This window comes from Ovis aries, chromosome 1, assembly GCF_016772045.2.
Source record: "Ovis aries strain OAR_USU_Benz2616 breed Rambouillet chromosome 1, ARS-UI_Ramb_v3.0, whole genome shotgun sequence".
Classification (NCBI taxonomy): Eukaryota; Metazoa; Chordata; class Mammalia; order Artiodactyla; family Bovidae; genus Ovis; species Ovis aries.
This window is the reverse complement of record NC_056054.1, coordinates 13,954,635-13,975,368: the sequence shown is the minus strand read 5'-3', so window position 1 is coordinate 13,975,368 and position 20,734 is coordinate 13,954,635. Positions and strand designations below refer to the sequence as shown.

At 42.2% G+C, this 20,734-nt stretch overlaps 1 protein-coding gene across 6 annotated transcripts in view; it reads right to left on the bottom strand.

The window, feature by feature from the left end:
* The window catches only part of MACF1 (microtubule actin crosslinking factor 1), a 326,239-nt gene that overhangs the window by 149,623 nt on the left and 155,882 nt on the right, over window positions 1-20,734 (bottom strand). For all 6 annotated transcript variants that reach the window (XM_060395413.1, XM_060395429.1, XM_060395401.1 and 3 more), the window contains exons 6-21: window positions 12,899-13,065; window positions 12,006-12,118; window positions 11,799-11,905; window positions 11,259-11,378; window positions 11,025-11,120; window positions 10,262-10,389; window positions 10,081-10,174; window positions 9,744-9,898; window positions 8,780-9,056; window positions 7,483-7,611; window positions 6,718-6,795; window positions 5,990-6,151; window positions 4,818-4,922; window positions 4,119-4,214; window positions 2,898-3,023; window positions 257-409 (exon numbers count right to left, since the gene is read on the bottom strand). In XM_060395413.1, coding sequence (XP_060251396.1) covers window positions 257-409; window positions 2,898-3,023; window positions 4,119-4,214; window positions 4,818-4,922; window positions 5,990-6,151; window positions 6,718-6,795; window positions 7,483-7,611; window positions 8,780-9,056; window positions 9,744-9,898; window positions 10,081-10,174; window positions 10,262-10,389; window positions 11,025-11,120; window positions 11,259-11,378; window positions 11,799-11,905; window positions 12,006-12,118; window positions 12,899-13,065 — 2,106 coding nt within the window. The remainder of the gene's footprint in view (window positions 1-256; window positions 410-2,897; window positions 3,024-4,118; window positions 4,215-4,817; window positions 4,923-5,989; window positions 6,152-6,717; window positions 6,796-7,482; window positions 7,612-8,779; window positions 9,057-9,743; window positions 9,899-10,080; window positions 10,175-10,261; window positions 10,390-11,024; window positions 11,121-11,258; window positions 11,379-11,798; window positions 11,906-12,005; window positions 12,119-12,898; window positions 13,066-20,734) is intronic.

The following is a 20,734-nucleotide window of genomic DNA, read 5'->3' as shown; positions in this document are numbered from 1 at the left end:
GATGGCATCACCGACTCAATGGACATGAGTTTGAGTGAACTCCGGGAGTTGGTGATGGACAGGGAGGCCTGGCATGCCGAGATTCATGGGGTCGCAAAGAGTTGGACACAACTGAGCAACTGAGCTGAACTGAACTGAAGTTCTAACAACAGAACTCTTATCATTTGACCTTTCCTTACTATCATAACCCTAACTGAAGGCTTCTCTTGCCCCTTATCTCCCTTTGGAGCAGGAGGTACCCTCCCCATCTCCTCACCTCAATCTGCCTGTAGTCACAGATGGCCTTCACGGAAATGGTGCTCTTTAGCGTGTGGTCAGGACTGCGTGGCTTTAGCTGAACAATGGATTTTGATCTCCCAACAAGACTGGCAACGGAACTCTTGGATTGTATAAGCTGCTCCTTTTCATCCTACAAAATGAGAAGAAAACCAAAGAGACATTAATGTTGCTCCTCGGGAGACTGAGTCAACAAAGAAAACTGAGTGCTCCACTCCCTCTGAGAACGTCACTTCTCGGTTAAGTAGGGATCCTTGGTGGAGCCATCTTAGAAAAACACAGGGATAAAGAAGACAGGAGGGGATGCTTCTGTCTGCTACCAAGTGCATTTATACTCAAATTTTGCAGCTTTCTCCCTGTGCAGTTTTCAATGAACCATAAAGCCACATGCAAAAGCAAATAATAAATAAATAAAACAAAATAAGAATTTCTAGCTGCCAAATACAGCTAACAAAGGATTTTGCCAAATAAGGTTCAGAGAACATGGAAGTTAAAAACAATGATAATAACTAGGTTGTGGTTGTTATTATTATTATTATTCAGTTTCTCACTGACAGAAGCCAGCTCTTGCCTCTCTGCTTAGGAGAAGTTAGAGTTATGCTCTTTTAATTTTTTTCTTTTTTAAATAATGTTATCTCCCAAGCTCTATTAGAAATATTTTCCTTTCTTAGATTGAATCAAACTTTCTAGAGAAAGATCTTAGCTCTTCAACCAACAACCTATAAATCAAAGTTGTTGGTGAAGGTATTGTGATAAACAATTTAGGGTTTACCTTTTGGAATCTTGCTGTGCTATATTTATATAAATTTGATTGATTTGAAAGAGATCTCATGCAAAATTGAAACATTCAAGTCTCTGCAAACCCAATTTTCTTAAAAACTAATGAACTTCTTATCAACAAAATTGGTAGCAATCTACTACCAATTCCATTAGAGAGTAAAAGACAACTTTTATCCATTAACCAGGATGTTTCGAGATCATTTTGACTTATTAAAAAGTCCCCAGAAGAGGGCTTTCTCGGGATGGAAGTAGATGTGATGAGAGCAAAGAGTTAATAATGTTAGGAAATGCCATTAAAGAATTAAGAATATGCAAGTAGAGAAAAAGAAATGCTTAAACAAACTACCTGTGCCTGTCCCCGGGAGCATGATTGGAAGAAATACAACTTTAACTTATTAGTTAAGAGAGAGGAATGGAATATGTCAGGGAGACAGCCACATTGTTCCATTCTTGAGAGCTGGTCTACCCATTTCAGTTTCCTTGCAATAAAGATGTCAATTTCTGTCTAACCCATAGCCAAACATCTCAAGCTCCAGAGACCAAGTGCTCAGCGTGGTACAAGGTCTGAAAAGAACCAGAAGCCATGACAGATGCTCCCGAACCTGACGGACAAGCAGCGGAGCAGACCCAGGTGACTCCATGCCCCGATGACGCCGCCAACTCGATGCCCCTGACCTGGAGAGGAGGGAGCAGAGCAGCGACCCTCGAGAAGAGGAGATAGGACAACACCTGCAGAGGAGTTACCCTACGACAGGAAGGTACTCTGTGGGAGGGAGGAGATAATAGCCAAGGATTATTATATTCCTCCTTCATACTTGATGTGCCTCTGAGAGACATTCTAGAGACATCGGAAAAGTCAGGTCTTTACCCTTCATTCCAAATTAATTCAGTTCACAAATTCTTTGCTCAGGTGAAACCACTGAGCCTAAATTCATTCATAGCTTTACAATACCTGAAAGCATTTTTTTTTCAATCAATTAATGTTCAAAAATTCCCAAGTCTCACCCACGCAAAAAAAAAAAAAAAAAAAAAGAAGAAAATGACACTATTTGGGGTAATAATGGTTCTCTTACTTATAACTCGTTACTGAAATGTGAGACTCCCCTTGGCTTCTCACAAAGGAAAAGTAATTTCCCTATTAAATATATATTTCCATCTTAAGTTGAGATGTAGTTTGAGCCCCATCTTGTTAACTATATAATATATGCTTAGTAAGTAGTCTGCTGCTGACTTTTACTACCAACACCACTGAAGGAATAGTTCATTGGATAACATAAACTTGACTTGGATTAAATCCTGCATGCAAAACTATTTTTAAAAAGTTAATACTGCTACACAAATAAACTGGATAGATACTGTATTACATCTAAATAAGATATTAATGTTTCAAATATCTCATTGTTACCAAAAGAAAATTTGCAAAGCAGGAAAAAATTGGCTCAGGTCTAGTTCATTGGTATTTTACTTCTCTTTGCACAAGAGAGTGAAAAAGAATTTGGTGTCAGCTAATCCCATCAACCCTATTTTTCACGCTCTACACCCCATCTGTGGCTCCAACTACTGAATTAAAACAAGGAACAATGCAAAGAAACAGTGATGAACACCATGTGGCTCGGGGCACATGGCCAGGCCCTTACTTCAAGAGCATACCCTAAAGACTCTTATTAGCACCTTCTTTAAGAAAAGAGAAAAAGAACCACATTGATTAAACTCCAATCCAATGTGAGCCAAACTTTACAGCAATGATCCGCAGCCCTGGCGCTTTCAAGGATATGAACAGCAGCAGCTGACAGGTTTACTCTGCTTCCCAGAAGCAGGCATCCCACTGATGCAACACCCACCATGGAGTCCTGCAGCAGGTCCTCCAGGCGGGATAAGCTGGTGCTGTGGTCGCAGGAATACTTCCGTTTGATGGAATCTTGGAGGTTCCTCAAGAATGACTCCAGGTCTCGAGCATCACTGAAGAACTGCGGGGATAAGAGGGAAGGCTCAGTGCATCATGATACCAAGATGGAGAAAGAACAACCCCACTGTGCCGGCTGATTAGACAGTCCTGGATCACAAAGGCCACGCCAGGGAAACAGCAGGGCTGGCTGCCACAAAGCCCACTGAACCCAATACAACAGATAATCCGCGTCACCCTTCGGAAACCACTGCTCTTTCTCCTGTGTGCTGGCTAGTGACGGCACTTGACTGTCAGGTCTATTTCATGAAAAGCCTAGAGGTTGAGGGATCATGTGTTTCAGTTTACTGAAATGATTACAAAATGATCAGGAAGCTTATTTAATTACGCAGCAAAAATCCAAAAGGTTCTGATATTTTACAGCCCCTTCCATCAGGAGGTGGATTTATTTTTATCCCCCAGCAAAGCCCTCCCCAAGCTGGGCTTGCTTTAGCCAATGGCACATTAATGCATGCCACAGCAGAAAAAAGAACTTGTGCACCAGGACATGCTTTCTCTGGCTACTTGTGGAACACTGCTACTCTTTCCCACTCCAGTGGACTTTTTGTTTTCCTGCTACCCTCTACCTCTGAAGTCATTTTATTAACTGTCATGTGCCACTTGAGCCTCCAGGAAAATCAAAAACAGGCAGAAAAAAAATTTTTAAAGGATCCAGTAGGACAGTCTACTGGATGCTAGAGACTTGCATACTGACTTGTCACCCCAGTCTACTGTCTGACATGGAAGTGACACAATTCGGGACCAACCAGCACATCACCCAGACAAGATGAGAAAAAATCTTCTGCTGATCCTAGCCCAAACCACCAAACCAGAGTCTCTCGAGCTGACTAATGGTCGTTGCTCTAAGCAACTAACTTTCGGGGTCGTGGTTTGTGCAGTAAAGGTTCACTGACACAGATGTGTTTTTAACCTCACCCATCCCGTGTGCATGCTTGCAGGCACACGCCAGCACAGGCAATCACACTTACAGTCTCTTGCCTGAATGAAAAAAGGTATCCCCTCTGATGAAAACAGAGCCATCCTTTCTGATGCTCGTGTGCACACGCACGCGTACACACACACACACACACACACACACACACACACACAGCCCAGGTACCTGAAAATAAGCAGTATTCTCTTTCAGGTGCTGCTCGACACATAAGCACAGCTGCTTCATCCACTGCAACTGGGACTGGACAGCGGCGCTGTAAGCCTGCAATGACCAGGCGCACGGACAGAAGGGCAGGGGTTTAACAGGCCTGCCACATATGTGTGATGCACTCATCCAGCTACACTTCCGCTAGTGCCAGAGGCCCACAGAGGATACATGAGATACTTGGCTGGCATCAGCTCAAAGCTCCCCACTAAAGAGAGGCCCGTCTTTTATCCAACATGGTTTTGTTAAAAGAGGTTACACAGAAAAGGCCTCTTCTACACTCAGTTGCAACTAAATGATGGGGGCAGCAAACCCCAGGCCTAAGTCAATCCCTATGCTGCCTCCGCTGCCTCTTCCCTGGCCACAGGCACCACACCCAAGAGGCAGGATGTCTAGACAGTTCTGTGAAAAAATATGGTTCAAGTCACTTTCCCCATGAAGTCAGGAGTTGACATCGCTTCTGGGGCTTCTCACAGTGTCCTCGTCAGATCACAGATCTCTGCGGTCTTTAGGGGGCTGGGGTGTCAAGGGAGAAGACCTAAGCTGCATGATCCTTGATGCGTCCTCCAGGCCCCTCAGCAGAGCTAAGTCTTTGATGTGAATACTTGTATAATTGCAACCTCTGTGCACTTGACCCTCACACCCTCAAGTCACACGCACCTCCACGGTCTGCTTGGCGGGGTGGTTCTCAAGGGACAGTAGCTCGGCTGTATCTTGTAGAGACCGAAACACGTCCTGTTTCTCCTCTAGTTCCATTGTCAGCTCCTGAAAATTGAATTCAGCTTTATTCAATAGGTGCTATTAAGAAGGAGTAGAAATAAGGAAAGGGCTGTGTTCCCTACCCTGCTTTACAGGAGCCCGCAACCCAGGGTTAGTGCCAAAATGAGAGGCATGAACGGTATGTGCCAGAGGATTTCAGGGAAGAGCAAAAATGCTGGAATCACTGGAGAATGAATCACAGCAGATACGGGACCTGAGCCAGATGTGAGTAAGCAGGGGAACACAGGAGAGGCTGGAGGCAAGAAAGGAGGGAACGAGGCTGGAGGGGAGGGCTCACGTCAGCGCCCACTGACACAGCGCCTGACCCACACAGCTGGCTGGCCCGCTCTAGGTTCTGTTAACACTTTAGGCCCCAGTATAGAGGCCAGCTCTTCTGTGCTGCTGGGTACTGATCCTCGCTATCAGATTTGACCTTTTCTCCCTGATGCTCTCTGAGCACTTTCCTTATGTCTCTATCATAGCCTAAGTTTCGTTCTTACAGATGATTTACTCTATTACAGTATCGTTTCTCCTTTACTTGAGAAAAATCATACTTCAGAGAATTCAGAATTTATAAGAAGTCAAGAATACACTTCAGTTAAACAATATTAAGCCTTGTACTATATTTGCTCTCTAAATGTTACTTAGCCTTTTACACAACCCTTTGAAAGGTCACTATTATCCCATTTTACAGAGGTCCAAGGAGAGTAGATGACTTACCAAGGTCACGGAGCTAACAAGTAGAGGAATAAGAATTTCACTTAAGGTCTATCTCATTCTGAAGTCTATAACCTTGACCACAAAGTTAAATTGCTTCTAAAATGATTCAATTTGCAGACTGCTGCGCTCATCACCCAAGACACTGCCTTTCTAACTACATTCCAAATAAATTCATTCTAGAGCTTGATTTCCCCTCTCTCCATATACACTTTCTCACAGGAACAGATATATTAAGCAGGGTCCCTATTCTACCTAGCAAAGTGCAAATCCCAAAACCCAGGCTCTCCGACCAGCTCCTCTGGCTTCTTCCGCTGCTGTTACCAAATATGACAGGTCTGTTGTGCTAGACTCACAGAGAAGTAATTTTTCTTGGCTGAGATATTGGGATTGTTGTCACTCCAGTCATATGCTAGTTCCTCCTCCTCCTTCTCATTCAACCAGATCAACTCAGCTGTAGCTCTTGAGACAAATTTATGCAGGCTCTGAAGGTGCCTCATCCGGAAGCTAGAAGTTTCCTAGACAAAGAAAGGATTACAAGGTTAGACTGTCAGCCTCTCATCTATAGAATATAGCACATTTGACATCAAACCAAAGAATAGCTGAGGAAATGAACTTAGCTTTGCTTTTTAAATCTCTGGGTGTTTCTCCTCAGTTTTAAATTTAGTACAAGTTTGGTATAGGACTCCCGTGTCAATCCTAGCTGGAAGTGAGAACATGCCAGGCCTGTGTGGGACTTCGTGGATAAAGAATGATCCTGGGCCGGTCCTACTCTGCACAATCTTGAATATAAGAATGAAGAACAAACAGAAGAGGGGTCCCTGTCCTGTCAATCTCAAACTTGATGGCCACTGCTTTGGTGAAGCATAATAACTATGATAAGCTCTACTTCAAACTTTCTGGGGCAGTGGCTTCTAACCCAGGAAGAAAACTGAGAAAAACGTTATGATACATATGAACAACTGCACAGGAAACAATATAACCTAGTAAATAGAAAACCAAAACGGGCCCAAACCAAGAGCCTTCTGAATTAGGGAACCATACGCTCCATGAACAGAACAAAACAGAGTTAGTCAAAACTCACCTTCAATTTACAATACTGTGTCTCCAGCTTTCCAAGAGTTTCAACATAACTGGTATGGAAATTTTGGGACATTTTTCCCTGATAAGAAAAGAATGAGATAAAAATATATTAGAGAAAAAGTAAACTATATCTATGGTATGCTTTCAACTATATAAATATTACGTCTGCACACTGACAGAGATTAGTCACTCTGAGAGTCAGCAGTTTGGACGGGGCATCTCTGGCTGAAATTTGACAGCTCAGAGCAGCACTGAGTGTGGGCAGCCTAGCAGAGGAAGACGCCTCACAGACCTCATGGTCTTCTGCTTCCAGCGATTCTGGGGGGTTTCTAAGCAAAACTATGCCTGCTGACTCCTCAAACTAGTCAGGTGCTTTGTGGAAGAGGAGATTTGGAATTTAAAATGGGAGAACACAAAAGAGTGAGGGAGAGGAGAGATCGAGGAAACGGTTTTGCTTACCAGCTCTCTACTGCACGTAGATGGGCAGTGGAAGGAGCATAAATTTTTGGATCCAAGGGCCCGAGTTTGGAAACTGCATTCGTTACTTACTAATTTTGACCTTAGCTTAGTGTCACTGTTCTTTTCAGTAAAAAGGGATTTGTAAAAAACACCTTTCCCACAAAGTTACGTCAAAAAAGCAAGAGATGATACTTCGTGTGCAGAAGGGGTTTGTGGTCGAGTTTCATGTACAGGGACCGCTACCCTGTACACTGCTCCATCGCACAGCCACCCCAGCTGCCCATAGCGGATTCTGAATGCTGCCCACCTCATATAGCCTGGCCTCTTTGACACTTGAGCCCAGTTCTTCCACGCTGGCATGGATGTGCTGCTGTGTCTCCAGCTGCAGCTCCACACTAGGCAGGTCATTGCCCCACTCTGCTCGCTCCAGTTTCATCTGGGGAAAAAAAAAATGAATATAATTTATTGCTAAGTTGGCAGAAGATGAAAACTGTCAGCATCAGTTTGGACAACGTGGCTGTGGAGAGGGGACCGGCAAAAAGGACATCTAAACCATCTCCCTCTTGGCCTCTTACAGGCAAGTACGTTATGACGTACCCTCAAGGAGCTGGAGGATAAACCCCATCCCTAAAAGCAGCAACAGCAGCCTTCGGCTGCTGCATGATGGGAATACATCCCTGAATTTACCAACAAGAAAGGTGTCCCCATAGGCTGAAAGGCTTAACTTTACAGTTTAGGCATTTCCCTTTACGGAGTCTCTTCATTTCACAATCAGAATGGAGATAAATAAATATCCACAAATACTAAGCTCCATTCATGTCATCAACTATTGGCAAATGGAAGGTAATTGTAAAAGAGCTTGTCTTTATTTGTTGGTACAGGGGGAACCTGTCATCAGAAGATGGGAAGAATTTCATAGAAAACAAAAGGGTTAGAGGGTAAGAGGACGATGCTGAACTTGAACCGTTACCCTGGAATACATGTGAATACTGCCCCTTAGAACTGTGTCTTGCTTACACTTCAGAGCTGATACAAACACAACAGTGAAGCAGCAGCTCCTCTGCAATGAGGGAATTTGAGAAAAGATAACCAGGGTTTACAGACTCAGCAACTTCTCCCACCAGCTCCCACGGAGAGCACAGTCAGCTGAAGGGAAGAGCTCCATGAAGGGCTTCAAATTAGAAAAGCCTGCGCATTTAAGCCTTCCCGAGTGGCTCAGACAGTAAATAAAGTGTCTGCCTACAACGCAGGAGACCCAGGTTCGATCCCTGGGAAGATCCCCTGGAGAAGGAAATGGCAACCCACTCCAGTATTCTTGCCTGGAAAATCCCATGGACAGAGGAGCCTGGAGGCTACAGTCCGTGGGTCGCAAAGAGTCGGACACGACTGAGTGACTTCACTTTCACTTTCATCCATTTAAGATGGGATTTGATGATTTGAACTGATCTTATTTCAAAATTTAATAGAGAAGGGGGCTTAGGAGCTAGGCAGCAGCGATAATTAAGGTAATCTATACAAGGGACACAGAGCAACCCGACACTCTTAGACAATTGCTGAGTTCAAGGAACCAGTGTGCTGCATAAGTATTTGGAATGTATACCCACCTGCATTTCTTCTACCCAAGACAGTAGTTCATACACAAATCGAAGATTTCCTTCATCTTCAGAGGAGGAGATAGACACAAGTTCGGCCCGAGTCATGGGCTTTCGGAACCAGGAGGTAGAAGAAGAATGGGTTCCTTTGGTCAAGGGTTCTGCCTTCAGATGAGTAGTGGTTAAAGTAGAGGGTGGAACCAATTCAAGGGACGTGAAGTGGCCCTTCCGGTACAAGTTCGTGCACTCTAGACGCAACGTGACCAGCTCATCCTGCAGACGCATGACCCTGAAATGGAAGAAGAGAAAGAAGACATTAAATTAATAATGTGCTTTTTAAGATAAAAATTTCCCTATACATTTGACAAGGATGAGGTAAAAATAAAGATGAGATCATCTTAGGGAAACTGTTTTTAAAAAGAAACAGTGTCCTGTGAATGCAAGGTGGTGTTATGTGCATCTTCATGGTGCAGAGTCATCTTTGAGGCAAGTGCCAAGTTACAGAGTTAACTGGAGGGAAGCAAATCAGAACCAGTGTCTACAACTCCTGGATGATACAACAGAATAAACCATGAACTAAGGGGTCAAAAGATGTAGCTCTCAGTCTCAGGTGTGTACATAGATCCTCATCCCCTCCATATGTGTTGGGTTCCTCCTCTATGAAAATTTACATTGAATCGCTCCAGCAGTTCTAAAGCAGATGTAGCACCACAGTGCTGCAGGCCCCTCTGAAATATGTGGGGATGTTATAAGATGCCATGCACAAAGATTAGGGAATCCTTCAGGTACTTAGTGGGCAGGGCCTAGAATAAAGGAAACCTGCTTCTACCATGAGAATTTTCCTGCCTCAAATACCTGTAGCATCCCTACTGAGATACTGATCTCTAATGCCCAGGCTGTAGGATTCAGTGCCCGGCTCTCAATATCTGAGAACCAGTAGTGATCAGGCCCTCTGTTTGAGTCCCACGTTGCTCACCTAAAAGCCAGCTCTTCTAGCTGGTAGTAGTTCTCATCTCGTAGGATTTGGAGATCCACCTGCAGCTGTCTGATGAGACCTTCACACTCCTGAATGTACATGGTGACGTCTGACTCACACTGCACCGGCTGCCCTGACTCCAGGTGAGCAGCATCCTGAGAGAGAAAGGGAGAGTAAGAGGGGGGACAGCTCCCCTGCTCTCACCCACTTGGACCCAGGGAGCCAAGGCGTCCACTGCAATTCCAAGACAAGCTGGATCCCTCCACTGTTGACTTTAACCATCACAGCACAGGATGAGGGGTGACATGAACATGTGAGATAAAGCAGTCAGACTTACCGCCTGCAGCGTGTTTTTAGCTAGCGTCAGTTTCTCTTCACAGTTCAAAGCACCATTCTGGATTTTGTTTGCAATCTGTAGCAGCAATTCCAGCCTAAAATAAGGTGAAAACCAGAGTCAAGGGGAGGGCTCAAAGCGGCCCAGTAAGGGATGCCAGATCCCCTCCAGACTCTGGACCCACCTCTCTACAGCTGGCCGAAGTGATTTCTCTCGCTCCAGCATCTCAATGATGAGTTTTCCCCACTCTTCTTCCACATCATTAGGGTGATAACCTTGAGGCAGTTTAATTCGGCCAAATTCAATCCATACCTAAAAAAAAAAAACAAAAACAGAGATACTCTTTTAGTCCAAAAACACAGCCATGCTCTCAGGCCCCAGTTTTAATTTATGCCTCGTCCATCACTTCCTGCTTCTTTGCCTAGCCATTCAGCCAATTTTTCCCACTGTCTAATAAGAGATGACAAGTGAATATTTTAGCAGTACTTCACCTTCAGGTGAGAACAAAAAAAAATCACCTCTAAAATAGGGACCACTTGCTTGAAATCCTTCCATTTCTTACACATTTTCCATAAATCCTCCTGTCCTCCCTATCCCCACTGTGGAAATGCCCATCTCCGCAACTTCAAATTCTCTAGGAATCAAAATGTGAAGGGAAGCCTCTTTTCTTTCTTTCTATCTGTCTTCCCCTGAGAAATAGGAAAACATTCACAAAACTCCAAATTTCTGAATGAATATGTGACACTTTCCAATAGGCCCTTTGAAAAACCTCGATGGCAGATGCTTCCCCTTTACCGTAAACTCGCAGGAGCAGCCTGAGAGTGATGCTCGACTTGTCACCCTGAGAATATTGCTATTAACGAAGGTTTGGAGGAAGATGCAGGGGACAAAGCAACAAAGGGCCTGCCAGCAAACCCCAGGTCTCAGCAAAGGATAAGCTTCCTTACCTCTAATAATTTATATAATTCCTCGATTCTTCCTTTTTCTCTCTCCTTGGCCAGAATTTCTGTTTCTTTGAAGTGTATGTACTGATTATAAAGTGCCTACAAAATTAATATTTGGTGAATGAATGCAAACATCCCAGTTTTCATACCACCTCACCCAGGAGCCAGCAGCAACAGGCTCTGAGACTTACTCCCCAGAGTGAATTTATGGAAAATGATTTAAGTCTATAACTTTACCTTTAGTTCAACAGGGTTCTGGGGAAAGGATTTATCTGACATCAGTATTGTGTGCTGTTTGATCCAGGGAATGAGGGAGTCCACTCGGCTTTGGTATTCTTGCCACCTGGCATCCACTTCCTATTGCCAAAAGGTAGACACCACACACACCCTGATTAGCAGTGTGCAAGCCAAGCTCAGGAGAAATTAGCTCAGGCCACCCCAAACCTCATAAAGCCCTTTCCTTTAATTACTGACACAGACACAGCCGCTCAGTTTAACACTCAGAGTCCCAGTTTCAAAGCTCCTCAAGGACGCTCAAGATGGGATTCAATTTCCTGACACCTAGAATAGCCTATGCTGGACGCTACAAAATTAGCACCATCTACATTCATTCCCATGGACCAAGGACAACAGCCATGTATAAAGATGATGTGGATTCAGTCTGCTCTGTACAAAAGTGCTCTGTACACACTGAGTGCTGAAGAAACATAGTCTAATCAAAACACTCCACCCAAAGCAATCAGAGCCAGAAGGTATTTTAGGAAAATGTTCTTTTACCGTAGCACTGATCCCTTCTCCACCCTCAGGGACTTTAGGGAAGGCATCATAAATTGAAGACACATAAGTGATTACAGACTTCTCATCTGGAGATGGCACATCCACATCTGAGAGACAAAGGGCAAGAAATCTGTTAGAACAACAGAACCCACTGGGGAAGAAATAATGAAAGTATGTCAAACACCGCCAACCCCAGTCAGCTCTCACCTTCTGCATCCAGTAACCGGGTGACCCCTAGTCTTTCCGCTACTTCGAATGCCTGTTCGAGATTCTCTCGGTTGCTCTGGATCTGTACCCTCTCCATATCTACCAGATCAGGTCTGCAAAAGTCCACCAAGACATATGAAATGCCCCTAGCTACAGGCACATGGGAATTCATACAAAGAAACCCTCTTAAAAGTACTCAAAGCTGAAAAATACTGGATGAGTTAGAGAGAAAGCAAGAGGTTTAGAGGAGCACTAGTCACCTTGTTAATCACATTCCAGGAACCCAGGGCTCCCTAATTCTAAACTTACAGGATAGTAGGTTTGCTGGATTTCAAGGGAAAGGTACCAATTTTCCCAACGCATGGTTACGACCACTAGGAGTACAATAATATTGATCTTTGTCATTCAAAATTCCTATTTTCCTCACCCACTCCAAGCAAGTCCCCACTTCATGCCCTTTGTAATTGTTACTTCCTCCAAGTGAATCACGCGGACCCTGGAGGCCAGCATGGCCCACTCCTCATCCATGACTCTGCTCCAACATCCCCATCAGAGAGGCCACCGCTGACCACCCTGCCCAAAACACCACAACCCCCATCACTCTCTTCCCTCCACTGCCCTCACCCCTGTATGACAGCACACACTTATGTGTTTATTGCCTATTTTCCCCATTGAAAAGTAAGCTCTATGAGGGGAAGAATTTAGCTGCTTTCTTCACGCTATACTAGCCCAGTGCTTAGAAGAGCAGGACTTCAGTACGTATTCCTTTTTTAAATAAAACAAATGAATCAGAGCCTCGACTGTCAGCCGAGAGGAAATGTGGCATTATAGCTAATTACAAGAAAGAGATGAGAAGCAGCCTCTCCAGGCCCCCGAGGCGCCACTGAATTTACCTGTATCGGTGAATAAGTGCATTGAACATCTTCCCATCACTCCAGCAGGAGGAAAAGTTGGTGCATTTGATTCCGGTGTAACCAGCTGTCACCTTCTGGGTCCACAGGAGCAGTTTCTCCTTAGCTGACATGTCCCCTGATTCTCCACTAATGTAGATGTCAGAGATCTGTCAAAAGATAGGACATGAAGTAATTTAAGATAAATAAGATGGAGCCTTTTAGTCTTCTCTTCATACATGATGACTCTTAGAAGGAGATCCAAGGCTGGCATCACTTCAGATGAAAACTCCCAACATACACTCATTCTGTCTGGTAGTCAAAGAAATGCAAATTAAAGCTATGAGAGGACATTTTTTCCACCTGTCAAATTAGGAGAGTTTTTATTTTTTAATGATACTGGTCAGTATTGGAGAGAATATCTAAAATTGGGTATTCTCATGATATTGCCACTAGTGGGAGTATAAAGGGCATAAGTTGCCTCTGGAGGACAGTTTTTAAATAAGTCTTAAAATAGACATATACCTGATAGAAAGTTATCAGAGAAATGTGCAGAAAAATTTATACACAAATGTTTATCAAGACCAAATGAAAGATAACAAAAGAAAAACAAACGACTGGGACTACATCAAACTAAAAGACTCCTGCACAGCAAAGGGGACCGTCAACAAAATGAAGAGGCAACCTATAGGATGGAAGAAAGCATTTATAAATCCTATGCCTGATAAAAGATTAATCTCTAAAACATGAACCCACTGAATTCCATAGCGAAGAACCAAACCACCCAATTTAAAACTGGACAGAAGATCCGACTGGACATTTCTCTAAAGAGAACATACAAAAGGTGCATGAAAAGGCAGTCAACATCACTGCTCACTAGGGAAACGCAAAGTAACACCATAATGAGGCATCACCCCATACCTACTAGAATGGCGGTCATCAGGAACAAGGAAGCAAGTGTTCAAACAAGGTAACAAGTGTGGGTGAAAATGTGCTGCAAAGGGAATCCTGTGCACTCATGGTGGGAATATAAATTGGTGCAATCATTCCGGAAAACAGTATAGTGGTTCCAAACAGAACTACCCTATGATCCAGCAATCTTGTTCTGGGTACATGCCATGAAAGTCAAAGGTACTCAGCCGTGTCTGACTCTTTGCGACCCATGGACTATATAGTCCATGGGATTCTCCAGGCCAGAATACAGGAGTGGGTAGCCTTTCCCTTCTCCAGGGGATCTTCCCAACCCAGGGATCGAACCCAGGTCTCCTGCATCACAGGCAGATTCTTTAAAAGCTGAGCTATCAGGGAAGTTGGGGATACATCCAAGGGAAATGAAAACAGGACATCGAAGAGGTATCAGCACTCCCATGTTCACTGCAGCACTATTCACAATAGCCAAGACAGAGGAACAACCTAAGTGTTCCTCAACACACAGATGGATGAAGATGTGTGACATACAATAAAATATTATTCAGCTATGAAAAAGGAAACCCTGCCATTTGTGGCAACATGGGGAAACTTGAAGGCATTACGTTAAGCAAAATAAGCCAAAGACAAATACTGCATGATGTCACTTTAAATGTGGAATCTAAAAAAAATATATATATATCAAAGCCATAGAAACAGAAAGTATAGCACAGTGGTTGCCTGTGGGTTGGGAGAAATAGGAAGAGGCTAGAAAAAGGGTACAAACCTTTAGCTGTAAGCTGAATAAGGCCTGAGGATCTAATGCGAAACACAGGTGTCTACAGTGGAAAATCGTGTATTGTGTAACTGAAATTTGAAAAGCGAGTAGAACTTAAATGTTCTCACACACACACACACACACACACACATATTCATGTGAGGTGATGGATGTTAGCTAACTAGATGGTGGGAAACCTTTCTCAGTATACACATACAGGCACATAAGCACAAATACTGTAGGTTTGGTTCCAGGCAACAGCAATAGAGGAGATGTCAATCACAATAAAATGAGTCACACGCATTTTTGGTTCCCAGTACACATAAAAGTTATGTTTATACTATACTATATTACATGCGCAATAGCATATGTCTTAAAAAACAATGTATACACCTTAATTTAAAAAATACTTTATTGCTAAAAAAAGCTATGATCTGAGCTTTCAGCAAATTGTAATCTTTTTGCTTACAAAGTGTTTCAAATATAAGAATCAACAAAATGTGGAACAGAGACACGAGGTAAGCAAATGTTATTGGAAAAATGATACCAGCAGTCTTGCTCAATGCATGGCCACCACAAACCTTCAGTTTGTTAAAAAAAAAAAAAAAACAGTATCTGTAAAGCACAACATTTGTCTGAATATCAAATCACCATGATGTTCACTGTAAATATGTCACAGTTTTGTCAATTTTACTTCAATAAGGCTGAAACTTTTTTCAAATGCTTATCAAAATATGATGAATATTTTACAGCAAAATGTTATAAAGATCTCAAACTCCAATGAGGAATTGATTAGTCACAAATTACAACACATACACAAGGCAGAATTCTTTATAGCACTTAAAAAGGTACGCTTTAGTTTAAAAAAAAAAAAACAGAAGAAGTAGTAATTGATGAGGAAAAAGTAAATTAATGAGATGAAGTAAAGTAAAATAAAAAATGTGTTGTCAAATAAACTGGTTGCCTTTGCTAAGTCTTCCTTGAGTAAAAAGACTCAGATATTTTTACCATATAAAGTTTGCTGATTTTATTACCAATTAAAAAAAAAAATCTTACTTATGGGGAAAAAAGGTATGCTTTATAAAATGTTAGTAACAGGAAAATAACCACCATATTTTATAAAAAGAAAAAGAAGGGGGCTTCCCTGTTGGTCTAGTGGTTAAGACACTGAGCTCCCAATGCAGGGGGCATGGGTTTGATCCCTGGTCAGGGAACCAAGATCCTGTATGCCCATGGTGTGACCAATAAACTAAAGAAAAACATTTTAAGACTAAAAAACAAAAAAGAAAAATACAAACAAAATAATAAATAATAATAGTGATTTTACATTAAAAATATAATATATAGTTAACTAAGTCATATATATGCATAATGTATGTGATAGATACATGTATATATATATATATACACATATATATATATATATATATATATACACCAAATTAGTAATCATAGTTCTACCTAAGTGATAGCATTATAGATGATTTTTATATTTCCCAAACTTTCTACATTATGTATATTTTTATATTTAGGAAAAAAGTTATTTTAAGAAACCTCCAAAATCTAGCACAGGACCTACTTTAGAGAGATGGCAGTCTTGAGAGAGGAGAAAAGTACATGCCTTTGATTCCACACAGGCCTAGGTCTGAATCTCAATTTCACCAGCTGTAAGTTGGACCTCAGTTTATGACATCTGTAAAGTGGGAATCACACCTATTACCTTTTCAGGATTATGTACCTAGACCAAACACATGGCTAAATTCAACAAATAAGTGTTCCCTCTCTCTTCCTTGAATAAATGGGGGTCTTCCTTCAGTTATTGCTGGCCTAACTCCCACAGCACTGATATCTAGATCATCAGTTAAGTGTTATCTTGTATCACTGGCTAATATTTAATATGTTTTTATTATCTAATATGCGCTTCCCTGGTAGCTCAGCTGATAAAGAAACCACCTGCAATGCAGGAGACCTGGGTTCAGTTCCTGGGTTGGGTGGATCCCCTGGAGGAGGACACGGTAACCCATTCCAATATCCTTGTCTGGAGAATCCCCATGGACAGAGGAGCCTGGTGGGCTATAGTCCATGGGGTCTCGAAGAGTCAGACACGACTGAGCGACTAAGCATAGCACAGCACATTATCTAATATCTCCTTGAGAGCAGGTTTCCTGAGGTGCAGATACTACATCTGAACTATCAGAACGATTTAAAACCACAGCAGCTGCTATGAAGGAGAGCTCCCTAACACAGAATATGTCCCAGCAGATGCCTGGATACTGTAGAAGAAATAACCTCCAGATCTGAGACTCAGTGATCAGGGCTGTTTCACATTATCACCCATTGCACCTAGTGTTGTGCTAATCTATAATGGACACTTAAAGTGCTTTAATTAATAATCACTTGGTTAATAAACAATGTGTATACGAGTCACTCAGTCATGCCCGACTCTTTGAGATGCCATGGACTGTAGCCAGCCAGGCTCCTCTGTCCATGGTCTTTCTCTGGGTAAGAATACCAGAGTGGGTTGCCATATCCTTCTCCAGGGCATCTTTCTGCCCCAGGAATCGAACCTGGGTTTCCTGCATTGCAGGCAGATTCTTTACTATCTGAGCCACCAGGGAAGCCCAGTAATAAACAATAAAAATAAACAAATAAAATATATTTGGGGATAAGACCCACCTAGAATCATGAGACATATTACTTTTCTGACAGGAAACTTACTCAGCAAATAATGTATAGAGTATTATCAAACAAGCCAAGGACCCAGTAATGGATCGTGTTGCCCAAGCCATCATCCTGAGAGTCCAGTGTTAACAGCCTCCCACCAGTACCAATTCCCTGCTAGTGCTCCTCCACAACATTCCTAACTGTTTATTTCAATAGCTAAATGACACCCACTCTGACATATCCCAGTTCTTCCACTGTAGCGTTTCACATACACATCAAAGCAAAATATTGCTGGGAACAGGAAATAGATTTGTTGATGTGAAAAGGGACAGAATTTGAATAAGCAAAATGAAATGTGAGAATCTGGGTTCTTTACCCTAAAAAGCAATTCCCATTAGTCAACTGATACTGTATATCCACAATATCACAGTCAGTATCTCTGATGGCATCTCCTGTCTGCCAATCACACTATCTTTGTATATTGTATTGGAAACAGTTCAATGAACAGCTGTACTTCAGTTTTTCCACACAGCTATAATGAGACAGGGAAATGTTTAGATCCCTCAGGGAAAGGAAAAATACCCTGTTTGGATTAGGGCCTTCCTAGATTGTGAGCTGGATGAGAAAAACGGGATTATCATCATAATAATCTCAGTGATTAAATTTGGCTTTTGTCCATCTCTTCACGTACTATTCACATGTGATTGCAGTGCTATCCTCTGAGCTATGTAGAAGCTTTTACCTTCATCTCCCAAATGGAGAATTCTCGCTTCAGAGCCAGGGACCTTTCTCCCTCATCTGGATGTTTAAAAGGAACCATTTGGGAAAAGGGGACAGCCTCATTACCACCTCAGAGACTAAGCTCACCTACCTGAATTCTCTTTCAACACACACTTCCCACAGCTTGATTAATTCCTTCTCTGAAGCATGTCTAGCAACTGAATATGCTCCTAACAAGATCAGTAAAGAATCTGCCTGCAATATGGGAGACCTGGGATGATCCCTGGGTCATGAAGATCCCCTGGAGGAGGAAATGGCAACCCTTTCCAGTTTTCTTACCTGGAGAATTCCACGGACAGAGAAGCCTGGTGTGCTACAGTCCATGGGGTTGCAAAGAGCTGGACATGACTGAGAGACTAACACACACGCAAATCAACAAGTATTTACTGAACAGCATCTCATCTGTGCTTCACACTATGGCAGACACCATACATCAGGAGGAGGGAGAAGAACAAAAAAAGTCAAACACCACGTGCTCATTCTGCTGTTACTTCTTGAGCAAAGATTATGTCCTAGCAGCTGTGTTCAAGTTCTTGGTATCTCGAGACAAAAGCACAACCTTGGGCCTCAAGCTCAAACAGTTTAGTAGGGAAGATGACACCAGGCCGAGAGAGCAATGCTGTGACAGAGGTGAGCAAGTAACCCAAACAGGCAGCACCAAAGAACTTGACAGAGGCAACCAGACAGCATCTACGCTGAAATTTAAGACCCAAGTAGGAGTTAGCCAGATGAAAAAGGGGAAACAGAAAACCAGACATGCTTGCTCTGAAAGAACTCAGTTGAGACATGCCATATCTCAGGCTAAAATAAGGCTACTCCAAACAGCAGGCAGTCCCAAATCTCCCCAAATGACAACAGACAGATGGAAGAGAGAACTGGAGAAAGGAAAGCTCTGTGGCCCCATGAATACCTAAACTTTTAGAAACTTATTTACATATATACCCATATTTAAAATAATCCACTTATTTACAAAACAGAAAGATTCACAGACATAGGAAACAAACTTACAGTTATTAAAGTGGAAGGAGGGGATAAATTAGGAGCTTGGGATTAGCAGATACAAGCAACTATATATAAAACAGACCAAGTTCTACCATGTAACACAGGGAACTATACTCAATATTTTGTAACAAACCACAATGGAAAAGAAAGTAAAAACAGAAGATATATATGAGTCACTTTACTATACACCAGAAACCAACACAAATCAACTACACTTCAAGTTTTAAAAATGAGCAGCATGTCTAATGCATTAATTTGGTATTCATGCTTATTTTTACCTTTACATTTCATAAAATCATGTTATTCAGAGTCTTCACAGGCATTCTTACACAGTCTTTTTCATAAAAAAAGGTACTTCAAAAAATAATAAAGCTACTATTTGGGTGCATTTTCAATAAAACATCATCTACATTCCTTTCTAAGATTTCTGAGATACAAGAGCACTTGTCTGAATCCATGCTGTCTGTGTAAATTTCAACCCCAGCCACAAGAATCCAATTGTGTAATACTGGTTTTTTTCCATTCGTTCTATTGCTATTTATGATTTCCATAATGTGATCACTTGCTGTGTGTGCGTGTGCTTTTATAAGTGATGTGGGTGATGTTTTGAAAGGTTTGGGGGCGTCCCTGGTGGTCCAGTGGCTAAGACTCCACACTCCCCCTGCAGGAGGTGCTGTTTGATCCCTGGTTGGGGAACTAGGGTCCCATGCTCTATGCAGCACGGCTAAAAAAAATGCTTTTAATTAAAAAATAATAATAATAAAGTTTTTAAAAATATGATTAAACACATACAATTGCTACATTCAACACTTCAACTTAAGTCATACTCTTAAGAACAATAGCTAAAACTTTCTTAGATTTTTGGTTACTCTTTTCTTCTTTGTGGACATGTGGCTTGCAAGATCTTAGTTTTCCAACCAGGGATCAAAACCAGGCCTCCTGATTGGAAGCACAGAGTCCTAATCCCTGGACTGCCAGAGAATTTCCTCAGTTACTCTTTTCATTGAACAAATTTTGTTAATTGATCTCTACAAAAACTGGTATCCAATGAATTAGCAGATTCATTAATCCTTTTTCATGAACTGACTATAATTTCACTGGGAGCCCAATAACAAGAAAGAGTTTATTTTAAAAAATCCAGTACAAAGAAAGGTTCTGATAGGGGCAGGAAGGCACTAAAGGGAAGCAGTTTTTCAGCAGCAGTTCCCAAATCCAGTGGATACCAAGGAGCCAAAAGAGTAATATTTTGTAACAAAAAATCTGGATATACAATTTGCTGCAAAACTTCCTGGTTTATAAACTTGATACCACAGACTGTCAGGGACTGGAGAGTAGGGGTTGTTGAATCAGGTAGCCTATGTCATTTTTCCTGGGAGTAGTCTGTATGTGGGCTAAGTTGTAGAAGAAAAGTGGGGAAGTAAAGGCTAAACTACCTCTTTCTCTCTGTCTTGCTCTCACTCTGGCACTCACTCTCTTTCTCTTGCCATAATAAACTCCACTCTGAAGCAGAGACACTGCAGCCCTGGCCTCTCTGTAATACAAAATCCAGAAAATAGCTGATCTAGGAAGGACTGACCTAATTCAGAGTAAACAATATTTCAAAAGAACCAGCATATCTATGTAAAGATATCTTGGTTGAAGAGGGCAGAAAAAAAAGGCAAAAAAAGGCAAAAAAAAAAATCCAATACAAAGAGAATCCGCGCCCCCGC